This window comes from Malus domestica, chromosome 14, assembly GCF_042453785.1.
Source record: "Malus domestica chromosome 14, GDT2T_hap1".
Taxonomy (NCBI): Eukaryota; Viridiplantae; Streptophyta; class Magnoliopsida; order Rosales; family Rosaceae; genus Malus; species Malus domestica.
In genome coordinates, this window is record NC_091674.1 from 23240236 (window position 1) to 23262259 (window position 22024).

At 36.3% G+C, this 22024-nt stretch overlaps 1 protein-coding gene, 2 long non-coding RNA genes and 1 pseudogene across 3 annotated transcripts; all 4 read left to right on the plus strand.

Annotated features, from left to right (window-relative positions):
• The first annotated feature begins 9342 nt into the window (after positions 1-9342).
• Positions 9343-10065, plus strand: LOC139191104 (uncharacterized). Its single transcript, XR_011575252.1, has 2 exons — positions 9343-9479; positions 9828-10065. It is a non-coding gene; the product is annotated as an uncharacterized lncRNA (long non-coding RNA).
• Positions 10066-10367: 302 nt separating this feature from the next.
• LOC103415121 (probable helicase MAGATAMA 3) lies at positions 10368-14033 on the plus strand. Its single transcript, XM_008353473.4, has 6 exons — positions 10368-10723; positions 10844-11359; positions 11527-12678; positions 12810-13134; positions 13220-13481; positions 13598-14033. Exons 1-6 carry the CDS (start codon positions 10601-10603, stop codon positions 13854-13856), a joined length of 2637 nt encoding a protein of 878 aa, XP_008351695.3. The 5' UTR covers positions 10368-10600; the 3' UTR covers positions 13857-14033.
• A 1829-nt stretch (positions 14034-15862) lies between these two features.
• LOC139187569 (uncharacterized) lies at positions 15863-16852 on the plus strand. Its single transcript, XR_011575598.1, has 2 exons — positions 15863-16316; positions 16409-16852. It is a non-coding gene; the product is annotated as an uncharacterized lncRNA (long non-coding RNA).
• Positions 16853-18009: 1157 nt separating this feature from the next.
• LOC103454877 (CRAL-TRIO domain-containing protein YKL091C-like) lies at positions 18010-20015 on the plus strand (annotated as a pseudogene).
• The last annotated feature ends 2009 nt before the right edge of the window (positions 20016-22024 follow it).

Below are 22024 nucleotides of genomic sequence, written 5' to 3' on the forward strand. Positions count from 1 at the left end.
CAATGTTCAATTATAAACCCAAAATACATGCAATACTTTATCGAAAACCGTCGATATAAACTCTCCGGCATTATCCAATCTCCCAGACCTTAAGGGATAAGTAGGATGGTAAGCCCTTAATCGGCCATGAGGTTTAGCAGTAATGTTTGTGGACAAACATGTGACCAGTTTGTCGATTCATCAACCAAAACCATAAGTATTTTATATGGTTCGCATTTTGGTTGGATTAGTCCACATATATTCCCTTGAATCCACTATGAAAAATAAGTCATGTCGTATCTTTGCAAGGAATGATATAGAAATCAATTTCCCAAATGAGCAGGCTTTGGCAAAGTGTGCTTGTAGGCACAATATCCTTACTTCAGATAAGGAGATGGGTTGTAACATCATTGATCGACCTAAGTGTCCCAAAAAGTCGTGTCAAAACAAGTAAACTACTCAATCACCCAGCTCCAGGCCGGCCACATGTGGCGTGTTCCCAATTGGGAGACAACCTATTGGCCCCAAATCAAAGCTTTGGGCTCATTTTTGGAGGTTATGATCATTGTCATCTCAAATATCCTTAAAAACTCAACGTCAGGGAGAATTTAAGGTCCCTTAAATGGTGATTTAGTACCATTCATACAACGAGGAGTGTGCCAATGCTCTAAATCAGGTTGTTTAGACCTGAAGTCGTTGTTAGAGATGTGATTTAGGTGTAAAGTTAATGATTGGTTCTATGGGAATGAATCATCCATAAGTAAAGTTAGAACATTCGAGTTCTAAGACATGGTTTTCATGAAAATTGTCGGGTTTTCATGGGTGTATTGTTTTATGAAAACTTCAGGTTTCAAAGGCACTAAATGTGAAACTACAAGTTCAATTTAGTTTATGAACGTTTAGTTCATAAAAGAGAGGTTCCTGCAAGAACACAGAATGCAATATACAACTAATTGTAGTGGATTTGGGTTACTTCAAGAACTCAAGTATGAGTGCTTCGGGACTACGAAAGTATGTCAACGGTTCAAAGTATAAAATAAATTATTGAATCGTTAATGTCCAAAAGTGATCTTCAGGTCAATAATTTTGGATTCATTATCAGATTAATGAACTGCAGGTCACTTTTAATTAATTCAATAGATCAGGACCATTCAGGGTCGATCGTAGAAGCAAAGATAATGACTTCGGATCATATTCACTTTAGATGGCTTCGGGCCAAATAATTAAGAAAATATAACCTAGTGTGGCTTTAACCAAAAACGTCCAAAAATATTTGGGTATGGTTAAGAAGCGAGGGATACCAAAATATGTCACTAGATCGAAAAAAAACTTGAAAAGACACAGCCCAATAAGGGTGGGCTGGTAGTGTGAGGCCCGGCCTTACAGCAAGCTGCAGGCCTTGGGTTATATTACATGGCTGCATAACAGCCCAAATTGGTTGCAAGTCAGCGAGCCAAAGAAGAAGACCGAGCCCAGCAATACGGGGCTGGCTGGTATTGGGCATTAGCCCGAAAAGAGGCCCAACATGCGCTAGTTTTTTTGTTGACACAATGTAAGCCTGGCTATTGCTGAGCAGGCCGAGATATAGGCTTCTAGAACAAACGGGGGTATGAAGCCCATGGACCCAATTGTAGCACAAAACTCAAAAGGCTGCCATGTCGCAAACCTAAGCTTCAGGCTTGGCGGCGTGGCTCGGATTGGCTCAAAGCCACAAAAACAAATCCCTGAGTTTTTTTTTCTTTTTTTTTTCAACATCTAGGGTTTGGAAAACCCTACTTGCTTCTAATTTATTTCGATACTTTGACCCACAAATTTCACATAGCATTCATGCGTATATATATATATCGGAAGGAAAATATAAACATAGGGGTTTCATGCATCATGGGGAATGTTTTCATGCTTCAAGGTCGTTTGAAATATCTTACTTTATTTTAAGCGTACCTGATTGGTAGAAAACAACAAAAGCCTTTGAATTTGTAGATGTTCCTTCTCGAAAAGCCGGAATTACATCTCCAACGCGTTGTATCACGTTCAACATAGAAAAATTAAATTGAATCAATAACATGTAGATAAATTCAAAATAATAAATTAATCACAAAAAGAATGATTAAAACGTAATACTCCCCTGATTGAAGAATAAACTCTCTTTTTAGCGCAACGTCAAGAGCGTGCTGATAACGTGTTGTAGGCATAATTTACAAAACAATTATGGAGGCCTTAGAGAGAGGGGTGCGACAATAGGTAGAGAGAAAGAAAGAGATGTGTAATTGTGGGTATGTGTTATTCCACCTTATTGTGCCTTTATTTATAGTAATACGGAAGGTTAATTCATTTCCCTTTAGGATTACAACATTTAATAGGCAATCTACTCCTAATAGGAATAAAAGAGATATTCCAAGATATACTAGGATTTACACAATCACATTCCTAATCTAATAGGACTGCAACATTTAATACTTTATTCTTCTTCATAAGGAGGTATTTATAGGATTACAAATGAGCAATACTAGTAAGTAAATAAATCAAAACAATGAAACTAAACCAAATCAAATCAAATCAAAATCCTAATTAAATCATATAAAATCATTAATGGCTTATTATATTAACACCCTACAAATTGTTGAAAAAACCTCATATACTTAATACACCCCATATTTTCTTTTTCACTTAAAAATTATCTTAATACACCCCACCTACTTTCCTATAATACCCTCACACTCTACATTCTCAATATACACCTTATATTTTATATATAGACCCCATATTTTCTATACACCCTATATTTCTCATATCTTAGGCTCTGAAATTTTTATTGTTGCACATTGTAATAGTTTTATGTCCCCCGAAGCTAACTTTGTCCTCATTTTTTGAACCTTAGGATGGACCCCAAGGTGGACATATTGTACCCCATGTTCATATCCACATCCTCCCATGGAAATGTGGCGACTTCGAGAAAAATGATGAGATTTATGATGCAGTAAGATTGGAACATCTATCTCAAGTTTTATTAATGCGTGCTAATTCGTATGTTTTAGCCTCAAGTATTTACTATTTTTGTGTTCAATGATATAACTAGATGAAAAGGAGCAGGAATTAAAGCAAAAACTTAATTTAGACCAGGAAATGAAAGACAAAAGCCTCGAGGAAATGACACAAGAAGCTGAAGAGTACAAAAAGTGTTTTAGAAGGTAGAATATATATTTCAGATGTTCCGATATGCGGCACAAGCATCTTACTATAGTGCAAGAAAGCACCATTAAAAATCACCACTACCTAGTTGAAAATCACCATTAAAAAATAAACCTTTTTTTTTACAAACGTACTCTCACATGGCAATTAATATATTTCAGTTCAGTTTGTAAAACATAAATCAGTCATAATCAAGACATATCGTTTCAGTGGTGAGCGTTATTTACTGCAAGAGTATGCTAATTTTGTGCAACCGATGGCATGGGATGTCCTGGTGCCAAACGTAGTTGTACAAAACAAAAGGAGTCAATTAGCTTTCAAAAACAACGTTCAATGTTGCAAAAAAAAGTAAGTCAACTCTTAGTACCTGTATAAAGTGATTGTCATTGACTAAACCAATTGCAATCTTAGGAAGATTAGTGGCCTCATCATCTCCTAATACATATAAAGGTAGGAATGAGAGGCATTCCAAAAAGGGATAAAAAAAATCACCACTACACGATAACATGAAGCTATAAGATGGCCCATATCTGGCATGCTCATCCAGTAGAGTTCTGATGCATATGAATCTTCAAAATAGTTAAGTGCTTCTCTTTCCAACCAAAAGCTTGCTCATATAGGAATGGGCAACCACATACTTCCACCAATAGGTCCTTACGTACCCTTAGTCATGAATCTTGACCAAATCTCATTGCCCCAACTATGACTCTATATCCACAATTACCATTTCCAAGGACATCAATTGCAATAGTAATGTATTGCTTTATTACCTCAGGAAACTATCTCTTATATTGATTCGTAGGGGTGGTCGAATTGCGTAAAATTGAGCTATAAGTCTATATAGTAATCAAGGGTTACTTAGTGAAGTTACAGTTAGTATATCAAACACCACAACTATAAAGATAAGGGCATACTGGTACCTTTAATTTGCGTGGTCTTCCTCTTAGTTTCTTTTTAGAGGGTTGTGCTTGGCTATCATGACTTGAAAAAGCTTCTACAATCTCAAAGGCCGATGGCAAACGACGAGTAGAAGTGTCAACTTTACATGGACGTCCTTTGGTTTTAATTTTTTTAACTGGTTTTGTAAGTGTCGTGGAACTTGGGTTCATCAACTCCTCTATTTTAATGCATAGTTGTCGTCTAGATTCATTAGTTTGACCCTCAAACCAGTTGACAAATCGTTCACCCCTATAAGGTCCAATATATCCATTCATATGTGGATATCCAGCATCAACTATATAATATTTACCTACACCATAATTGTAAAGAAAAACAAAAAGATTTTTGTGTTCGTAAGATAATAAATGAATAAACATATTCATATAGGACTAAAGTTGATTACTAACTAGAAGAGGGATAAGGAAATTTCAATTATGTTGTTCTCAAGGCCTCTATAAATATACGTGAATCATGAGTAGCACCCTCCCATGTAGCCCAAACAATTGTAAAACACATATTAAAATCACATACAACCATAACATGTTGAGTTGTGTTTCCTTTTCTACCAATATATGGTACTTGCATTTCTCTAGGCACCACAACTGGGACATGTGTTCCGTCAATTGCCCCTATGCAACCTTTAAAATATGGCCAATATCAATTGTCATCCTTAATTTTATTTGAAACTCTCTTGAATTGCCGATCATGTGGGCATATAATATTGGTGGCCATGCGAGAAACAACATCTAATAATATCCCAAACCACCTAGAAACAGTCTTACTGGAGCGTTGAAACCTCTCTTAGATAATTCTATTAGTGTGCCTATGACCTAATGTGTTAAGAAACATTGCTAATGCTTCTTCCAATATTATATCTCCAATTCTTTTTAAGCCATAATCATGCTTCAAAGTCTCTAATAAGTCCTTAAAAACATGATGTTCAATCTTAAATTGTTCATGGCATCTTATGGGATGACCATTTAAAACTTCCATTACCCATCTATGTCCTGTATATGAAGAAGTCCTACAAGGTACTTTGTCAACATACTTTAACCATTCAGACACAGTCGTGACACAGCCTGCAAAAACCAATTGATAAAATTCGTCATCACTTCCATCAGTAGATGTGTTTGTATTGCTACTGTCACTACTACTAATACTCATATGTGTAAACACAAAGAAATATTTAATAAAAGAGCAATATACATTCATGGCAAAAAATAAAGATCACATTCTAGAGAAAGTTATAAAAATCATATAATTAAAAACATTAAAAGCAAATGTTCAAACAATCCATTATGTAATAAATACTTATTCAATCACAAAAAAAAAAAAAAAACCATCTCGAAATACGATAATCCTAAAATAAATGTGACGATTCAAACTTTCTTGCTCTTAAGCCACATAATTTGTCTATTAGATTGCTTCAATGCAACAAACATCTCTCTATTTGTTCTTTCAGTGAAGATATCAACAACTTTCATAAAGAGCTCGTCATCATTCACAACTTCAGGCATTCCTTCCAAAACTTCCATCACTTCCTCAATGCTACAACCAGGCTTATCTTTGCTTTTAGAACAGTTGTTTATAGCTTGTAAAATACTATCTAATTGTTTTATCATCTTGGCCCCAATTCCAACTCTTTTAGAATCCCCTTGTTCTTTTTGTTCATTTTCCTTGTGTTGAAGGTTGAGCAGGGGAAGGTGTCTCAGCATCGACTATGTCGTCAAGTCCATCATTATTAACTATTTCATTCTCCAAATCATCTTGACTGTCTTTTTGTTCACCTATTGGAGCTTTCTGGACATTATTACTCATCAACCTTTGTGAGGGTGCCCACGCACCTACACCTGTAACAACTCCTTCTTCAAACAAAATGTCAAGTTGGTCAACATTTTTCAATCCACTATTTCGATATTTTGCAACTTCAGGATTATCCTGAAATATTACCAACTAGAATTAACAAATTGTGATAAAAGAACATAAATATGAAGTTGAATTCTCCATTGATTTGAGATAATAATTTCTCACCTTCACTTTTTTCTCCCACCACTCATCACTTGCAATTATAGTTTGCTTCACAGGATCTCATCCTAAGCCAGCCTCTTTATCAACTAAAGATGTCCAAAATTTCCATTCTTTCTTAAGTGTTGTCCATTTGTTCTTGAGTTGTTTATGAACATATGACCGTTGAGTAAGGTCATTAAATTTCTTAATAACATTTTTCCATCCAATCCTATTAAGATGACCGCCTGTTTGTTTCCGGCGAATGTCTCAGCCACACAAATGCTTATAAATGTCTCAACACTTGCATCACCCCACATTGCCTTGCTTTTTTTTTTTCATTGCCTTCCCCACATGCATTTTGTACATCCTTAACTATATTTTTTGACATATCTATGAAGAGAAAGAAAAAAAAACCATAGCATGTAATAAGAGCATACACCATTGCTTATGTCCTAACTAACAACACGAAACTAAGTTAAAAACAATAATGCATGATTTGTAATCTAATACTTGCTATATAATGCAGTACACCACTGCTTGCAGTATTTGTGACCCTAACAAGAAACTAATTGTTAAGTTGTTGTAATTGTAAGCTCGATTTGTATGTGCCCTCGATTACTAATGTTTTTATTTTTTGGTTCTTTTGGGATTTTAGATTAACAGGTAGTACTGAGCATTTGTCGATGGAGGAAGTTGTTGGCATACATGAGGGATTTAAGCTCATGGATATTAACAACAAGGATAAGATTCCTGATGGGGATCTTCATATTATCATGGAAGCTGTAATAATCTATATGCATGTTGGACTAATAATTAGTTATGACTTGTGGGCTAATAATAATCTATATGTATATTCGACTCAAAGGATATGAAACCTTCTTGTTTGAATGACTGTGTGCATTGCGTTACTATTTTAAAGATCCATATAATGCTACAAATAATAATAAGAGGGCTTTCTTTTCTCTTAAACAAGGTGATGGTTTAAAGATCCATATATGCAGGGGACACTTATTCTCTATCAACAGGAGGCCGAAGGTTTGGCTTATGTTTTCTCCTTTTTGTTTCAATTCTGAAGCCATATTTTATTGCTTTCGAGTCAATTCACAACAATTTCGACAAAAAATTATATATATATATATATATATATATATATATATATAACCAATAAAATTCTCACAGTACATACAAATTTAAGATAAGAAATAACATACATACCTCCACAAAAATTTCAGGTTATGAAGATGTAGAGAGATTTGGGAAGATGGAGAGGAAGAGATGGAGACCAAGTGGACTACTCTAGCCTCCAAAATAATCTGAAAATAAAAAACCTTTTGTGTTTTCAACGTGCAACCCTAGAAAAAATTATTGATGGTAGTTTTGATGATTTTATAAAGTGGAATAGCATTGTAGACTTTGCAAATTAAAAAATATGGATAATTTTGGAATTGAAAAAAATTCATTAAATTGAGCAAAGTGTTTCCCTTGTTTTCTGTGTGCAGCACTTTTAGGAGGACGCACCTCCTAGGTGCTTCTTAGAAAATGCTTCTTAGTGCTTCTACTTCTAGCTAAAAGCACTTTTAAAATGTTTGCCAAACGATAATTTTTTTAAATCTAAAGTGCTTTTACTCATTAGGAAGCGCTTTTGACTTTTTCAAAAGCACAACCAAACGAGTCCCGTATTCACTAAAGGTTTACATAGTCCTGTGTTCAATAAACATTGTCATAATCTTGGATTAGGATTTGTCAAAGCAGTTTCTACTACTTTCATCTGATTTTGGTTTGATTTCAACCACAGCTTTACAATTCCTTCCCAGTTATGGTTGAGGGGGAGTAATGGGAGTAGTGTATTGGTTGAATTAGTTAGTCGGTTGAGAGTTAGATAAAACTGTTGAGGGAACTATTGTAATAAGAAAAGGTTGATAAGGGTAATGTTGTAATAGGGAAATAAGGGTTGTTACTATATAACCTCTTGATGTAATTGCTTCAAAAGGTCATTGTGTGTAATACAAAGTCAGATTGCATATTCTCTCTAATTCTCTTGTTCGCACTACTTTCTTCTTACCTAAGCTTCTTCAATTCCTCCATAGTTAACAATAAATGTTCACAACGCAGAGGAGTATGGCAACATCAAACATGTTTAGGAAAACTGGATCAAGGGTTCTGCTCTTATTCTGATGAGCTGCATTGCGTGGAGTGTGTGGCTAATCCTCCAGGTGATCAGAAACTCGATTCAAGGTGGCACATTTTATACAAATACTAGCTTCTTGCCATAGGCGCTCTTTTTTTTTAGTTTAGTCTTGACTATTTTTTGGATATTTTCATTTTATTTGAAGAAAAACAAAACTTAATTTATGGTTTATAATTAAAAAAAAAATTCAAAAAGGTTAGTAACTTTGTAGGATTGTAATTGTATTCATTTTAATTGATAATACACGGTACAATATTTTAGTGGATATGATGTTGGGTTCCTACCCATGCGTCCCGGGTTCAAAACTCCTCCCTCTTCTTAAATATCATAATAAATTCTAGTCAAATAACTTTTTGTACAAGTAGACCTAGGTTCACATAGATTTACATAACCTAGCCCAATAGAATTCTAACCGGAGTCTCATATACTAACAAACTCCTTCTATGTAGGGGGTTTTAACTTAATTTGTCCTTGCTTAATAAACTGTTTTCTTTAGCTGTAAGAGGTGACGGGTATTTTTGATACCACCAAATCTGACTTCGTTTATATAGAGATAAATTCGAAATTGAGTTATTTGTTCAACTTTGGCATTTTTTGCTCCACAGGTTGCAGTGTCCAAAGTCTACCATGCGCCATTGTCACTAACCAGTGAGCGTTTTCTTCCATATATCGTACTTATAAGATATGTTCAACTACATAAATTGTGTAAAAAGAATGACCATATATTTGCTGTTGTGAGACATTATATTATTATATATACTAAAACTCAAACTCCCTTGGTATTGTTCTAGAGCAGTAAAATGGCGAGAATGCCCCTAATTTTTTCCTTCCTCTTCATTTTAATGTTGATTTTGTACAGTGATTTGACTGTTTTGTCCTTGCCGCATGCGCAACTCTCATTCCTCCACCTCTGATTTTTTTTTTTTTTTGGGTTTGTGCTCTACTTTTTCAGTACATACTTTCCACGTGTTGATCATCGGCAGTGTTTCTGTTGAGAGGATTTTTCCCTTTTTGTTTCGTTTTCACTCCTCTCTTTGTTCGCTTTTTCCTATCATTTTTCTGCTTCTCTCTTTAGCCTCTTTATGTTTCGTCTTCAGTTTTCTGTCTTTGTCTTCTCATCCTTGGTCCAACGCTTCGCACGCCGCCTTCTTGGCGTTTTAAGTCTTGCTGTTTTCTGGTTAGTTGTGTGTCTTTTTGGTTGCCCTTTTTTTTGTTAATTTTGTATTTAGAGTTAGGTCTTTTGTTTGAATTTGGGTTTAGTTGATTTTCAAGGTTTTGAGTTGGTTGCCATTTTTTGTTTCTAATTTTTTATTTAGAGTTAGGGTCTTTTGTTTGAATTTGGGTTTAGGTCTTTTGTTTGAATTTGGGTTTAGTTGATTTTCAAGGTTTCGAGTTGGTTGCCATTTTTTTTTTCTAATTTTTTATTTAGAGTTAGGTCTTTTGTTTGAATTTGGGTTTACCTGAATTTGAGTTAGGTCTTTTGTTTGAATGTTGCAATTTTAGTACTAACTGTTTTTGTTTTTAGGAACGAGTTAAAGTTGCAGAGTGACAAGCGATTGAACTGTGGTGTATGGCAATTGACAAGCGATTGAACCTTATGAACAATGTGCAGCAGAGCAGCAGCCATTACACAGCATATGATTCGTGAAGATCATCGTCATTGCCTGATGTAAAAGAGTAGAATTTTATATTGGTATCTTTCATCACTCGATGTGGAACGAACTAAACAATTATTATTGAAATATATGATTCGGATTATGTTACTCAATAGCATCAGTTGGGGTTGCATGTTTGTTGATTCATCATAATTGTTCAGTACTCCTTCGGCCCTTAAGTCAATTCTGATACTATTCATTTTACCCTTTATTTTGTTCTTATCATTAAAGCTCAAAGTTTTCAAACATTTTTTATTAATTTTCTTTTATTTTTAATCATGTCTTATAATTTAGCTCAAGTGACTTTTCACTTCTCACTTCCAAGTTCCAATAGAGCTGTGATTTTAAAAAAGAAAAAGTACTTTTCCCCTAAAAAGGAAGAAAAAGAAAAAGCACTTCAATCATAAAGTAATGAAAACATTGGTACCTAGTCGTCTTGGTGGCTGGAAGTTTTGTTTCTTTCTCTGTAGCCTGTATAGACTAGTCGTCTTGCTCAAGTTGTCCCCTACTTGATTGCTAAAATATATAAGTATATACTTAAACAAGAAGGAGAGCTAAGCTAATTGATGCCATTGACTTCATCACTATTCCTTAAACTCAAGTCACTGCGAATATCATCCGAAGATCCATCAGTTTGTACGTAATGGATCGTCAGGAGAGTAGTAAGTTGAACAATTATGGAGTTGCAGCAGCTCGACCCTTAATCAATATCGTCTTCTCTTGGTCACTTGAGGATGTTCTCAATGCACATCTTTACCGAAATCAGGTTAATTTGTGCTGTTTCTACTGTCCGGCGCTTCTAATTTCTTTCGTATTCGATCATGTACTTGTCAGTAGTATTGTAAAATTACAACGTCAGTTTTCCTTTCATTTCGTCAACTTGCAGGTGACAAAGATTCCTGATACATTTTCTACCGTGACGAGTTACATGAAATCTTTCATTCCTTCACTTGTTGAGGAAACGCATGCTGATCTACTCTCAAGCATGATGAATCTATCGCAGGCCCCTACTCTCAAAATTCTGACAGTTCAAACTTCTAAGAATCATGGACCTCCTAAAGACTTGTTTTATGATGTTACTTGTGTAGGAACATATGTGCCACAGGTTGGAGATCTTATTGCCTTAACTGATATTAAACCAAAATGCGTTGATCATTTGAACGGGCCCAGAATTTCCTATCTCATTGCATATGTTCATCGAAGTAGAGACAGTAATCTCTCAATACTCTCGTCAAAGCATATCGATACAGGAAGATACACGCATATCAAGACAGATACACTTTTTGCGGTCTATCTAGTGAACATGACAACAGCTGTTCGCATATGGAAAGCTTTGAACTTAAAAGGGGCAAATACAAGTTTAACTAAAAACTTGCTGCAACCGCAAGCCAATTCATCACAAGTATTTTTCCTGGACTCTTATCTCTACTTTAACATCTTTGACGAACTAACCCATCTTCATGCTTTTGCAATACTGATGTGATGACGTACTCTGATTGGATTGCTGACCATGTTTAGTTTGTACTCTGATTGGTTAACCTCACAATCTTTTGTCTTTGTCTCTTACAGGGTAGGAATTCGTGTTCAATTTGCTTTGACAACGAAAAATGCTACCTATCTGCTACATTTCATGCAATGTGCTCTGATCTAAATGATTCCCAAAAAGCTGCAGTTTTGAATTGTATTAGTTTAAGTAAATGCAACCACCGTAATACCATAAAACTAATATGGGGACCTCCTGGAACTGGAAAAACGAAGACAGTCGGTATGTCACTCTTTGCCATGGTTAAATTGAAGTGCAGAACATTAACATGTGCTCCAACCAATATTGCCGTGTTACAAGTAACAGCACGCGTGCTGAGATTGGTAAATCAGTCACTTGATTATGGTAAGTACGGGCTTGGGGATATAATTCTATTTGGGAATGAGCAGAGGATGAAGATTGATGATCATGATGACCTTGTTGATGTATTTCTTGATTATCGTACTAAAATTCTGGCCGAGTGTTTTGCCCCTTTGAGTGGATGGAAACATCGGTTAGCATCAATGATTGATTTACTTGAGGATCCAAAGGAAAAGTACGCAGTGTATTTGAGAGAAGAAAGGAGAAGACACAATGAGGTTGAAGAGGGCGATAATACATGGATGACGATGCTGAAGGGAGTGATAATGTCGTTAATCAAAGGTAGAAACTCAACAAGTGACGATGATAATGATCTTATGACATTCGAGGAGTTTGTGAAGGAAAAATTTGATTCCATTGGTGAGCGCCTCAAGATTTGTATGGTAAATTTGTACACCCACTTACCAACTTCTTGCATGTCCATAAAGGTAGTCAAGGACATGATTACAGCTTTGGATTTGCTCAACTCTTGCAAAGATTTATTTGATGAGGTTGGTTTTTCTAATGAAAGGATGCAATTAGTTGTACAAGATTGTGTTTGTATACTGAGGTCACTTCGCGCATTTTCTGTTCCTATTTTGACTGACGAGAAGGAAATAGGAAATTTTTGCTTGGAAAATGCTTGCTTAATATGTTGCACTGTCTCGAGCTCTTCTAAATTGTACACAAAAGGAATGAAACCGGTAGAAATATTGATGGTTGATGAAGCTGCTCAGCTTAAAGAATGTGAATCGTTAATTCCTTTGCAACTCCCTGGTCTTCGCCATGCTATTCTCATTGGGGATCAAAGGCAACTCCCCGCTATGGTGAAAAGCAAGGTCTTCATTTCGTCCTCTCCTCTGTGTTTTTCAGGTTTTTGAATACATACATACATAAATACACACACACACGCACACAAAAACACACCCACATACACATTATCTAACAGTTTAGTCCATGAACTTGTTAGATCTCCGAGAAGGCTGTATTTGGGAGAAGTTTGTTTGAAAGACTTGTACAGTTGGGACACGAGAAGCTCCTTCTCAATGTCCAGTATAGAATGCATCCTTGGATCAGTTTATTTCCTAATAGAGAGTTTTACAACCACCGGTTACTAGATGGTTCGAATGTCAATAAAAAAAGCTATGACAAGTGCTTTCTTTCGGGAAAAATGTACGGATGCTACTCGTTTATTAATATAGCCAATGGAAAAGAAGAATTTGATCGCGGGAGTAGCCAGAAAAATATGGCTGAGGTTGCTGTGGTCTATGAGATAGTTGCAAGCCTATACAGAGGTAAATTTTATTGCAAGTCAGTAGATTTTATGGCTACGAGTTCTTGAAGATTCTTCTGTGCGTAATTTTTATATCTGGATCGCAGAGTTCACTTGCACAAAGAAGAAGGTTAGTGTCGGAGTAATATCACCTTACAAAGCACAGGTTGATGCAATTCAAGCGAGAGTCAGAAAATACAGTGCAAACTCTGGAACTAGTGACTTTGCCCTAAGTGTGCGATCTGTTGACGGATTCCAAGGTGGCGAAGAGGATGTGATAATAATCTCCACAGTCAGATGTAATGAGAATGGATCTGTGGGATTCCTCTCGAATCGTCAGAGAGCGAATGTGATGCTAACACGTGCAAGGTACTCCTCTTACAATACATGTTATTGTAGGTTAGATGTCTGAATTTTTAGTCGTTTAATTTGTTGTACGTTATGTGTCTATACATACATTGACCAAAAAAATAAAACGCACGCAGGTATTGTCTTTGGATATTGGGGAACGAACCAACTTTGGTTAAGAGTGGGAGTATTTGGAAGAAGGTAATTGTTGATGCTAAGAAACGCAAATGTTTCTATAATGCTGGGGAGGACAAGGACTTGTCTCAGGCTTTGGCACTTGCCCTTGTGGATTCGAGCAGTTTCCGGGAAGTTGATCCCGCGGAGTTCCTTTCAAAACCGTTATCTTCTCTCAGTCTAACAGGAGAGCCACAGACACCATCAAGTAGTTATAGATGAGCTTAAAGCCAAGGCGGTGATTAAGCACTTAAGCTTGCTTAGTTGATGATGCATGAATAATTAGAAAACACCGAGGCTAAAACCTCACACCTAATATTAGGTGGTTCATATTACTTGCTGTAATATTTGATTGATCACTACAACTACTAAGGTAAACGTTTGGTGAGATTATAACAATATCTACTCCACTTATCCCACTACAACCGACACCGTTAAAATTTGGCCGAAATGGATGCTTGTTCATCAATTAAGCTACTGTAAATGGTAACAACGGTAATAGCTCCCTTCATATTACTGATTGCCCTAATCACTAGCTTGATTAAAGTCATCAACTATATATATTTTACGACACTTCTTTGTAACTCCAATTCAATAATTAGTGACCTCGTTAAAAAAACATCGTAGCTAAGTTAGAACTTAGAAGAGTGTAACCCTTATTGAGATTATTGATATCACGTTAAACTCTCCAATGCTAGCTCGTTAAAATTTTGCTAGGCACCTAATCAAAACGGGAAAAGAAAAAAAACAAAGTAGTAAAACAACATATTTAATGGTTGCTCCCCCTGATAATTGCGTGTTTCTAAATTCAGCTCAACACACTCGATATCCCACACCAATTTTTAGAAGGCAGACTTTGGCTAGGGTCGAGTAAAAAGGTCCATGAATTGCGGTACCATTGAAACAAATTTGTTAAACTTCAATTTCATGATTATCTCAGGCTTACGTGAGTAGATGAATTTCAATGATATGTTGATCGTTATGTTACCTTTGATGCAATGTATTACGTAAATGCATGTACCGTAACCAAATTTTTTTTACACTTTGACCTGAGTTATATGTACAATACAATTAAACAACATTAAATTATTATTTTTTATATACATGACAATTCTTAATTTGTTGGCTTTATGAAGGACAAGAGTTCTATTAGGAGTAGGCCTCAGCCCGGATCGTTACGATTCGGTATGCCTGAAAGTACCGAATTACTACCGAACCTATAGGGTTTGGTTCTGTTCGATATGAAGACAAGTCGAATTCGGAATGACCATGGGAGAAATGGTCATTCCAAAGCTGCTCAGCCACACACAAATTTCTTATTGCTGATGCATCATTCGAATTCGAAACAGTAAACATTCGTACAAAGAGGGTTGCTATCAAATTTAATGGTAACTTCACATCTATATTTAGTGAGTAGTAAATGCTTTTGATAATTTCTATTATTATCTTTTGTTTTAAAAATACTAATTACACTTATGAAAAGTAAATAATTTAATCAATAATAGTTTAGATTAGACATATCGGGTGGAGAATAAAAATATTCAAAATATCAATATGCCACATAAGCTTTCAAATTTAAATTTTATGTTTAAAATTTGACATCTCCTTTGAAGATGGTCTTACCACATAGATATATAAGAGTAACAAATAACATATCATTTACTCCAACCGAGATGTCAAAACTGACATGGAAAAAAAAAAAAAAAAAAAGCTAAGCTGGCATAGACAAAGAGATGTCAAATTTGAAGTTGCCTTCAAATATGGTTTTTGCTATTTCCAAAGGCATTCCACTTGCCTTATCTTAAATGCTAGCAAATTTGAAAATGCTAGCATATTCGTTAAAAATCTGATCAAAATCTATCATCAAAGATTGTAACCAAATTGTGACACGTGGCGCGACATGATTGGTTAAAAATCTTATCAAAAATCTATCCTCAACAATTCTAAAAAAGGTAACGACACGTGGCATGTCTGCATTGGATAAAAATCTTAGGGTAAATTACATTTTGCTCCTTCAGGTTTGGGATCGATTTCAATTTCTTACAACATGTTTAAAACATTTCAGTTTCATACATTGACTTATCATTTTACTTCAATTTCATATATCCGTTAGAAAATCTGTTAAGTAAATCATTAAATGATGACGTAACAAATATGGAGTCCTCAACTATGGTGACGTGGCTGCTACATTTATGTAACGTGGCTAAAACGTAATAAAAAAAATTTAATTTTAAAACTTAGAAAAAAAATCTAAAACACATTCACCCAGATCGCCGTACCCACCCATTCCTTCCTTCCCGTCGACATTGTACCTCCTCAACCAGGCTCAACTGGTCCCTCGAGTTCCAGAGCTCTTCTCCTTCTCCATCATTGCTCTTGCTTTTGCAAGGACCTAGATCCGCCACGCCGTGAAAGTACCTTCCTTTTCCTCCTCATTCCTTCTCCCTCATCTTCTCCCTCCAAACCCCCATAAATTTCTGTACTTCTTCCAGAACCCATAAATCAAAATAAGCTTCATCAAGAAACTTCTTAGTATTATCCAACTTGCCCATCTGAGCATATGAAGACACCAAGAGTTCCACGGCAGAATCATTAGGTGTATGCCTATCACTCCTCATGCAATCAAACACCAATTTAGCAAATCTTGAAGCCCCATTTGACACAGAGACCTCAAAAGAGAATGTAAGTCCATACACTGCTCCAATTAACCTTATTGAGCTCAAAGAATTTCAACCCTAATCTCGGATCGTTTAACCGTTTAATAACCTCAAAAGCAATCGAAGGGGAAATGAAGATCTTGGAGTCTCGAACCCAGAAGGTTAGACGGGCTGTGAAGAACTGGAGGGTCATCTGCAACGCCGCGCCAGCTGAGCTTGGTTGAGGCGTGCAACATCGACGGGAAGGAAGGGATGAGTAGGTGCAACGATCTGGGTGAAGGTGTTTCATGATTTTTTTTTGTTGAGGCGTGAGCAAGCAGTGGGACAAGACGGCGGAGGATGAGCGGCTCTGGGAGCTGATATGCACCAGGCACTAAGCCAACACCGGCTGCGGCTGCGGCAGCCAATAGCTGAGATCTGTGGTCCTCGCTCTCGACGGGTTATGGCGGCTTCACGCCCACTACATCTGGCGTCTCAGCAAGGTGAAGGGGTAGGTGATGGGGGATAGGAGATGGGAGAAGGGGGTGGGCTCGGGTAAGGGTAATGGGAATGGGCTCGGGTGGGAAAGAAGAAGGGGATCTTTTTTTTTTCTGTTTGTTTGTTTGTTTTTTTTTTTTTTTAAATTTTTTATTAAGTTTTAGCCATGTTAGCATAGATGGGAATCCCATATTTGTCACGTCATCACTTAACAGTTTACTTAACAGATTTTATAACGGATGTATGAAATTGAAATAAAATGATAAGTCAATGTATGAAATTGAAATATTTTAAAGATGTTGTAAGAAATTGAAATCGACTCCAAACCTGAGGGGGTAAAATGTAATTTACCCAAAATCTTATCAAACTCTATCACCAAAAATTATCTTTTCGGACAATGACATGTGGCGCAATGAGAACGATTAAAAACCTTATTCGAAATTACAAATATAATTATTTTGCATTATTTTATAAAATAAAAAATACTAATATTTTATTGCATATTATCATGACTATTTAGTTTAAGGGTGAAGATATAAAAGGTAGTTATTGTTCATTAAATGCGGTTAGTTGCCCTAGGGGGCCTTTGTCACGCTAGAATTGCTCTAACATGGTCATCTTTTACTCTAGTTTTTTAACAAATAATATTTTACACTAGGTATGTAAGATTTAAACTTAGCCACGCAATAAATCCATTGTAATGATGTGGTATTGAAATCATCATAAAGTGTTAATTAAAGTTGTGATATAAGCATTCATAACAAACCTTACTTTTGACCGAAAGCATTGGTACTCATGGCATCACTACCAACCCGAATTCGATCGGTGTGTGAGAAATTCATCATGCATTGCATCATTGACAATTTTGAAGAAGCTAACTCCAGCGTTATAGATTCGAAATCATACTCCAAAAAATAGGGCTATAAAACTCGTGAGTATTTCTCAGCAGAACTACTTGCTAGCTATTTATATATGCTCGAGGGCATGCAGGTAGTGTCTGAGATGGAGTGCAAGGAAACCATGAAGGATGAAGCAGAAGAAGCAGGGACACTGATGAGAATTCGTCGTGTGAGAGAATTCGTCGAAGGCAAAGATCCATCCTCCAAGGTGCTGTCTTACCAGTGAAAAAATACTTGCATATTTTTTAATTTGTAAGAATCGGTCTTGCAAAAAAGGGTGAAAATAGTAGTTCTAATTTCAAAAATGAAATTAATATATAGATAGTTTTTGGCTTATAACGTGATTAATTAGTGGTTAATCACTTCTCACAATAAGCTTGAGTACAAAGCCAAAAATTGAAAGCAACGGTAAATTAGAAATTATTATTCCTTTACTTGGAAGGATGGCTTGATTTACTTGAACCATGTCATGCTTTCTTTGCCAGTGCTGTTCTTCGGGCGCATTGATCTTGTGTTCTATAGTGGATGATCTGACGATAAGAAGGTTCCTGCGTGCTCGTGATTTGGATATAGAGCAGGCATCTGCAATGTTCCTCAAGTACTTGAAATGGAGACGCGATTTTGTTCGTAAAGGTTCTATTTCTGCTTCCGAGATTCCAAACCAAATTGCACAGAACACAATGTTTTTACAGGGATCAGACAAGAATGGATACCCCATAGCAGTTATCCTTGGATATAGACACTTTCAAGACAGCCTCAAGGAATTCAAGCGTACGTTTCCACATTTTTTCAAAATCTTCATACAATAAGTAACATTTCCTATGGCTCAGAAGAAATCTGATGAGTCTTCCAAATCTAAAAGTTGTATATTTTTGTATGTACAGGTTTTGTAGTCTATGGTCTCGACAAGATATGTGCAAAGTAAGTTTTTTTGTCACTCAACCGTGTTCCTAAGCGATTTCTTTTTCTTTTTGCCATTGCAAAGCTATGTAATGTAAGAGCGCAAGGATATGCAACGTGCGAAACATGTATAGTCCATAGACGATATGTTTTATGTGCTGAATTGAACTTCATGTGTCAGGATTCCGCCAGGACAGGAGAAGTTCATTGCCATAGGATATCTCGAAGGCTGAAGATATTCAAACAGCGACCTCCGAGGTTACCTTGGAGCTCTTTCAATTTTGCAGGTATCTGTTCAACTGCTTAGCATTACTTTTCTATGTACATACAAGATTAAACAAACTTGCTAAGTTGCTAGTCAGATAATATATAAATAACTTCTACAGCGAAAGTGAAAACAAAAATATACCAGAAGGATAAAAATTGTCCCATAACATCCATAACTGTCTACTAATCGTTGCAGGACTACTATCCCGAAAGGCTAGGGAAGACGTACATCGTCCATGCGCCTCTCATATTCATGAGGGTTTGGAAAATCGTTTACCCTTTTATCGACAACAAAACTAAGAAGGTAAAATTAGCAATCTGCACAAGATGTTATTTAGCATGAGTGTATACAGCATTTCATACTCCAGAATTCAGATTATCTCGCTTCTCTGTGCAGATAGTATTCGTCGAAAACAAAATGCTGAAATCAACTCTGCTCGAAGAGATTGATGAGAGCCGGCTTCCCGAGATATACGGAGGCAAACTACCGTTGGTTCCCGTCTAGGATGACAAATATTGATGAACCATGCCAAGAGGAAAAGTGAACAAATTAAAGCTCATGTTTCTGCAGAAATCTCATTAAGTTTGCAAATGTATGGATAATATACATATAAATATGCTCTACAACATATGATTGTGTTTAAACTTGAAATTTAAAATAATGTTCAACTCTGCTCAATTTGTTAGAAGCTTTTTGCAGGTGTTAAAATATAAAATTGCGTGGATTTCGTGTGCTAATTTCTTGGAGTACGCTGTTGAATTTATGACCAAATTACATTGGGCCTTAAGTTAATCTCAATAGCCCATTAAGTGGGCCTTTTTTTTTGGCCCATGTGAAAAGCCACGGGTGTGGCTAGGGTTTTAACTGGCAGCAGCAGCTGCCTTTGTTTGATAGCAGCGGAAAATAGAGAGCAGCAGAGGAAAAGAAAAAGGGTGCCGCAACCCCATTTTTTGGAGAGAAGAAGAAAGTGCTCCTCTTTGGTTAGCAATCATCCATCAAAGTAATTGTTGTAATAGCTTTGAGATTTGTATAGAGAGAAAATTATTCATTATATTTCCTTCTCTATTTGTTTCTTTGGTGTGTGAGAGTTATTGGGTCTATTGGGGTTTTGGGTTGTGAGATTGCCAACACTTTGTAAACTCCCATTTAGTTGATAGTGGATTATTGGGTGAGCTCCTACTTCTCCGAGGACGTACTCCAGTTACACTGACTGTTGAGGAACCTCGTTAAAATCTTGGTGTCTTTTATATTCTTTTCTTGCATTTCATTTGATATATTTCTTGTGGGTTAGCTTGAGTTGATCCCAATTGGTTTGGTGCTATCCTAGCACAACAATTGGTATCAGAGCAATGGTTGCTCTTGGGTACCGTCTAGTTGCTAAAGATGTCAAATAGGCAAGATAAGAATCCTTTTGGAAGCAGCTCCAGGTTTGCAAGAACTACAGTGCAAAGTTCGAAGTGGAAAAGTTTGATGGCACAAACAATTTAGGCATGTGGCAATGTGAGGTCAAGAATGTGTTGGCTCAACAAGATCTACTTGCCGTTTCGGGCTTGCTCTACAATTCGGTTGTGCCTTGCAAAAACTCAGAAGTATTTTGTGATGCGGGAGACATTGACAAATGTGTTGTGGGAAAAATTAGAAGACAAGTACATGATGAAGAGTGCGAAGAACCGGCAACACTTGAAGAAAAAGTCTATTGCTTCCAATACAAAGAACGTACAAAAATTATTAGACACCTTGATGCTTTTAATAAGTTGATTGCCGATTTGATGAATTTAGATGAGAATATTAAGGGTGAAGATAAAGCCTTAATATTGTTGAATTTTTTGCCCGACTTTTATGAGCATTTTGTTACCACTATTATGCATGGTAAAGAACCTGTGAAATTTGAAGATGTGTCGAATGCCTTGATGAATTATGAAATGAGGCATAGAGATAAAAATCATAATAGTACCTCTGAGGCTTTGTTTGTTAGAGGTAGATCATCAAAGAGGAGATCTTTCTCTAGTAAGAAAAAATCACTTTCTCGACCTGGAGGAACTTCTAAAGGTAGAAATAGTTTGGAAATTGATGAATGTGCTTTTTGTCATAATAAAGGTCATTGGAAGAAAGATTGTCCTGGGTTGAAGACCAAAGGCAAAGTGAGTTCTAAAGCTAATGTTGCTAAGCATGAAAATGATTTTTCTGATTTTGCTTTAATTGTTTCCTCATCATTTGATTGTGCTACTAAGTGGGTATTGGATACGGGTTGTACTCATCATATGACTCCTCACAAGGATTGGTTTTCAAACTTATAAGAGTTTGATGGTGGTGTTGTTTTCATGGGAGATGACAATCCTTGCACAATAAAAAAGATCGGTACAATACGTTTGAAGTTGCATGATGGTATGGTTAAAGAGTTGACAGGTGTTCGGTATGTACAGAATTTGAAGAAAAATCTTATTTCTTTGAGCACTTAGAATCCAAGGGCTTCAGGTTTCATTCAAATGGGCAGACATTGAAAGTTACTTATGGTGCACTTGTTGTGATGAAAGCTTCTCGATGTGATCATTTGTATCTATTGTAAGAAAGCACCGTGATAGGCGAAGTGTGTGTAATCTCAGAAAATATGGGCACATCTTATTCAGATTCTACTAGACTATGGCATATGAGATTAGGCCATGCCGATGAGAAAGCTCTACAAGGGCTTGTGAAACAAGGTCTTCTAAAATGTGCCATAACTTGTAAGCTTGATTTCTGTGAGCATTGTGTCTTGGGGAAGCAAACTAAAGTAAAGTTTAATACTACAGTACATCAGACGAAGGGCATTCTTGATTATGTGCATTCGGATGTTTGGGGTCCTACAAAGACTCCCTCTTTGAGTGGTAGACATTGGTTCGTGACCTTTGTTGATGATTATTCTAGAAGGTCTTGGGTCTACACTATGAAGCACAAGAATGAGGTGTTGAGCATTTTCTTGAGTTGGAAGAAAATGGTTGAGAACCAAACTGGGAAGAAGATTAATTTTTGCAATCGGATAATGGTGGAGAATACACATCCGACCCTTTCTTTAAAGTTTGCAAAGATGAAAGGATTGTGAGGCATTTTAGTGTCCGGGGAACTCCACAACAAAATGGAGTTGCAGAAAGATTAAATTGAACCTTGCTTGAGAAGGTTAGATGTATGTTGTCTCAATCGGGTTTGAGCAAG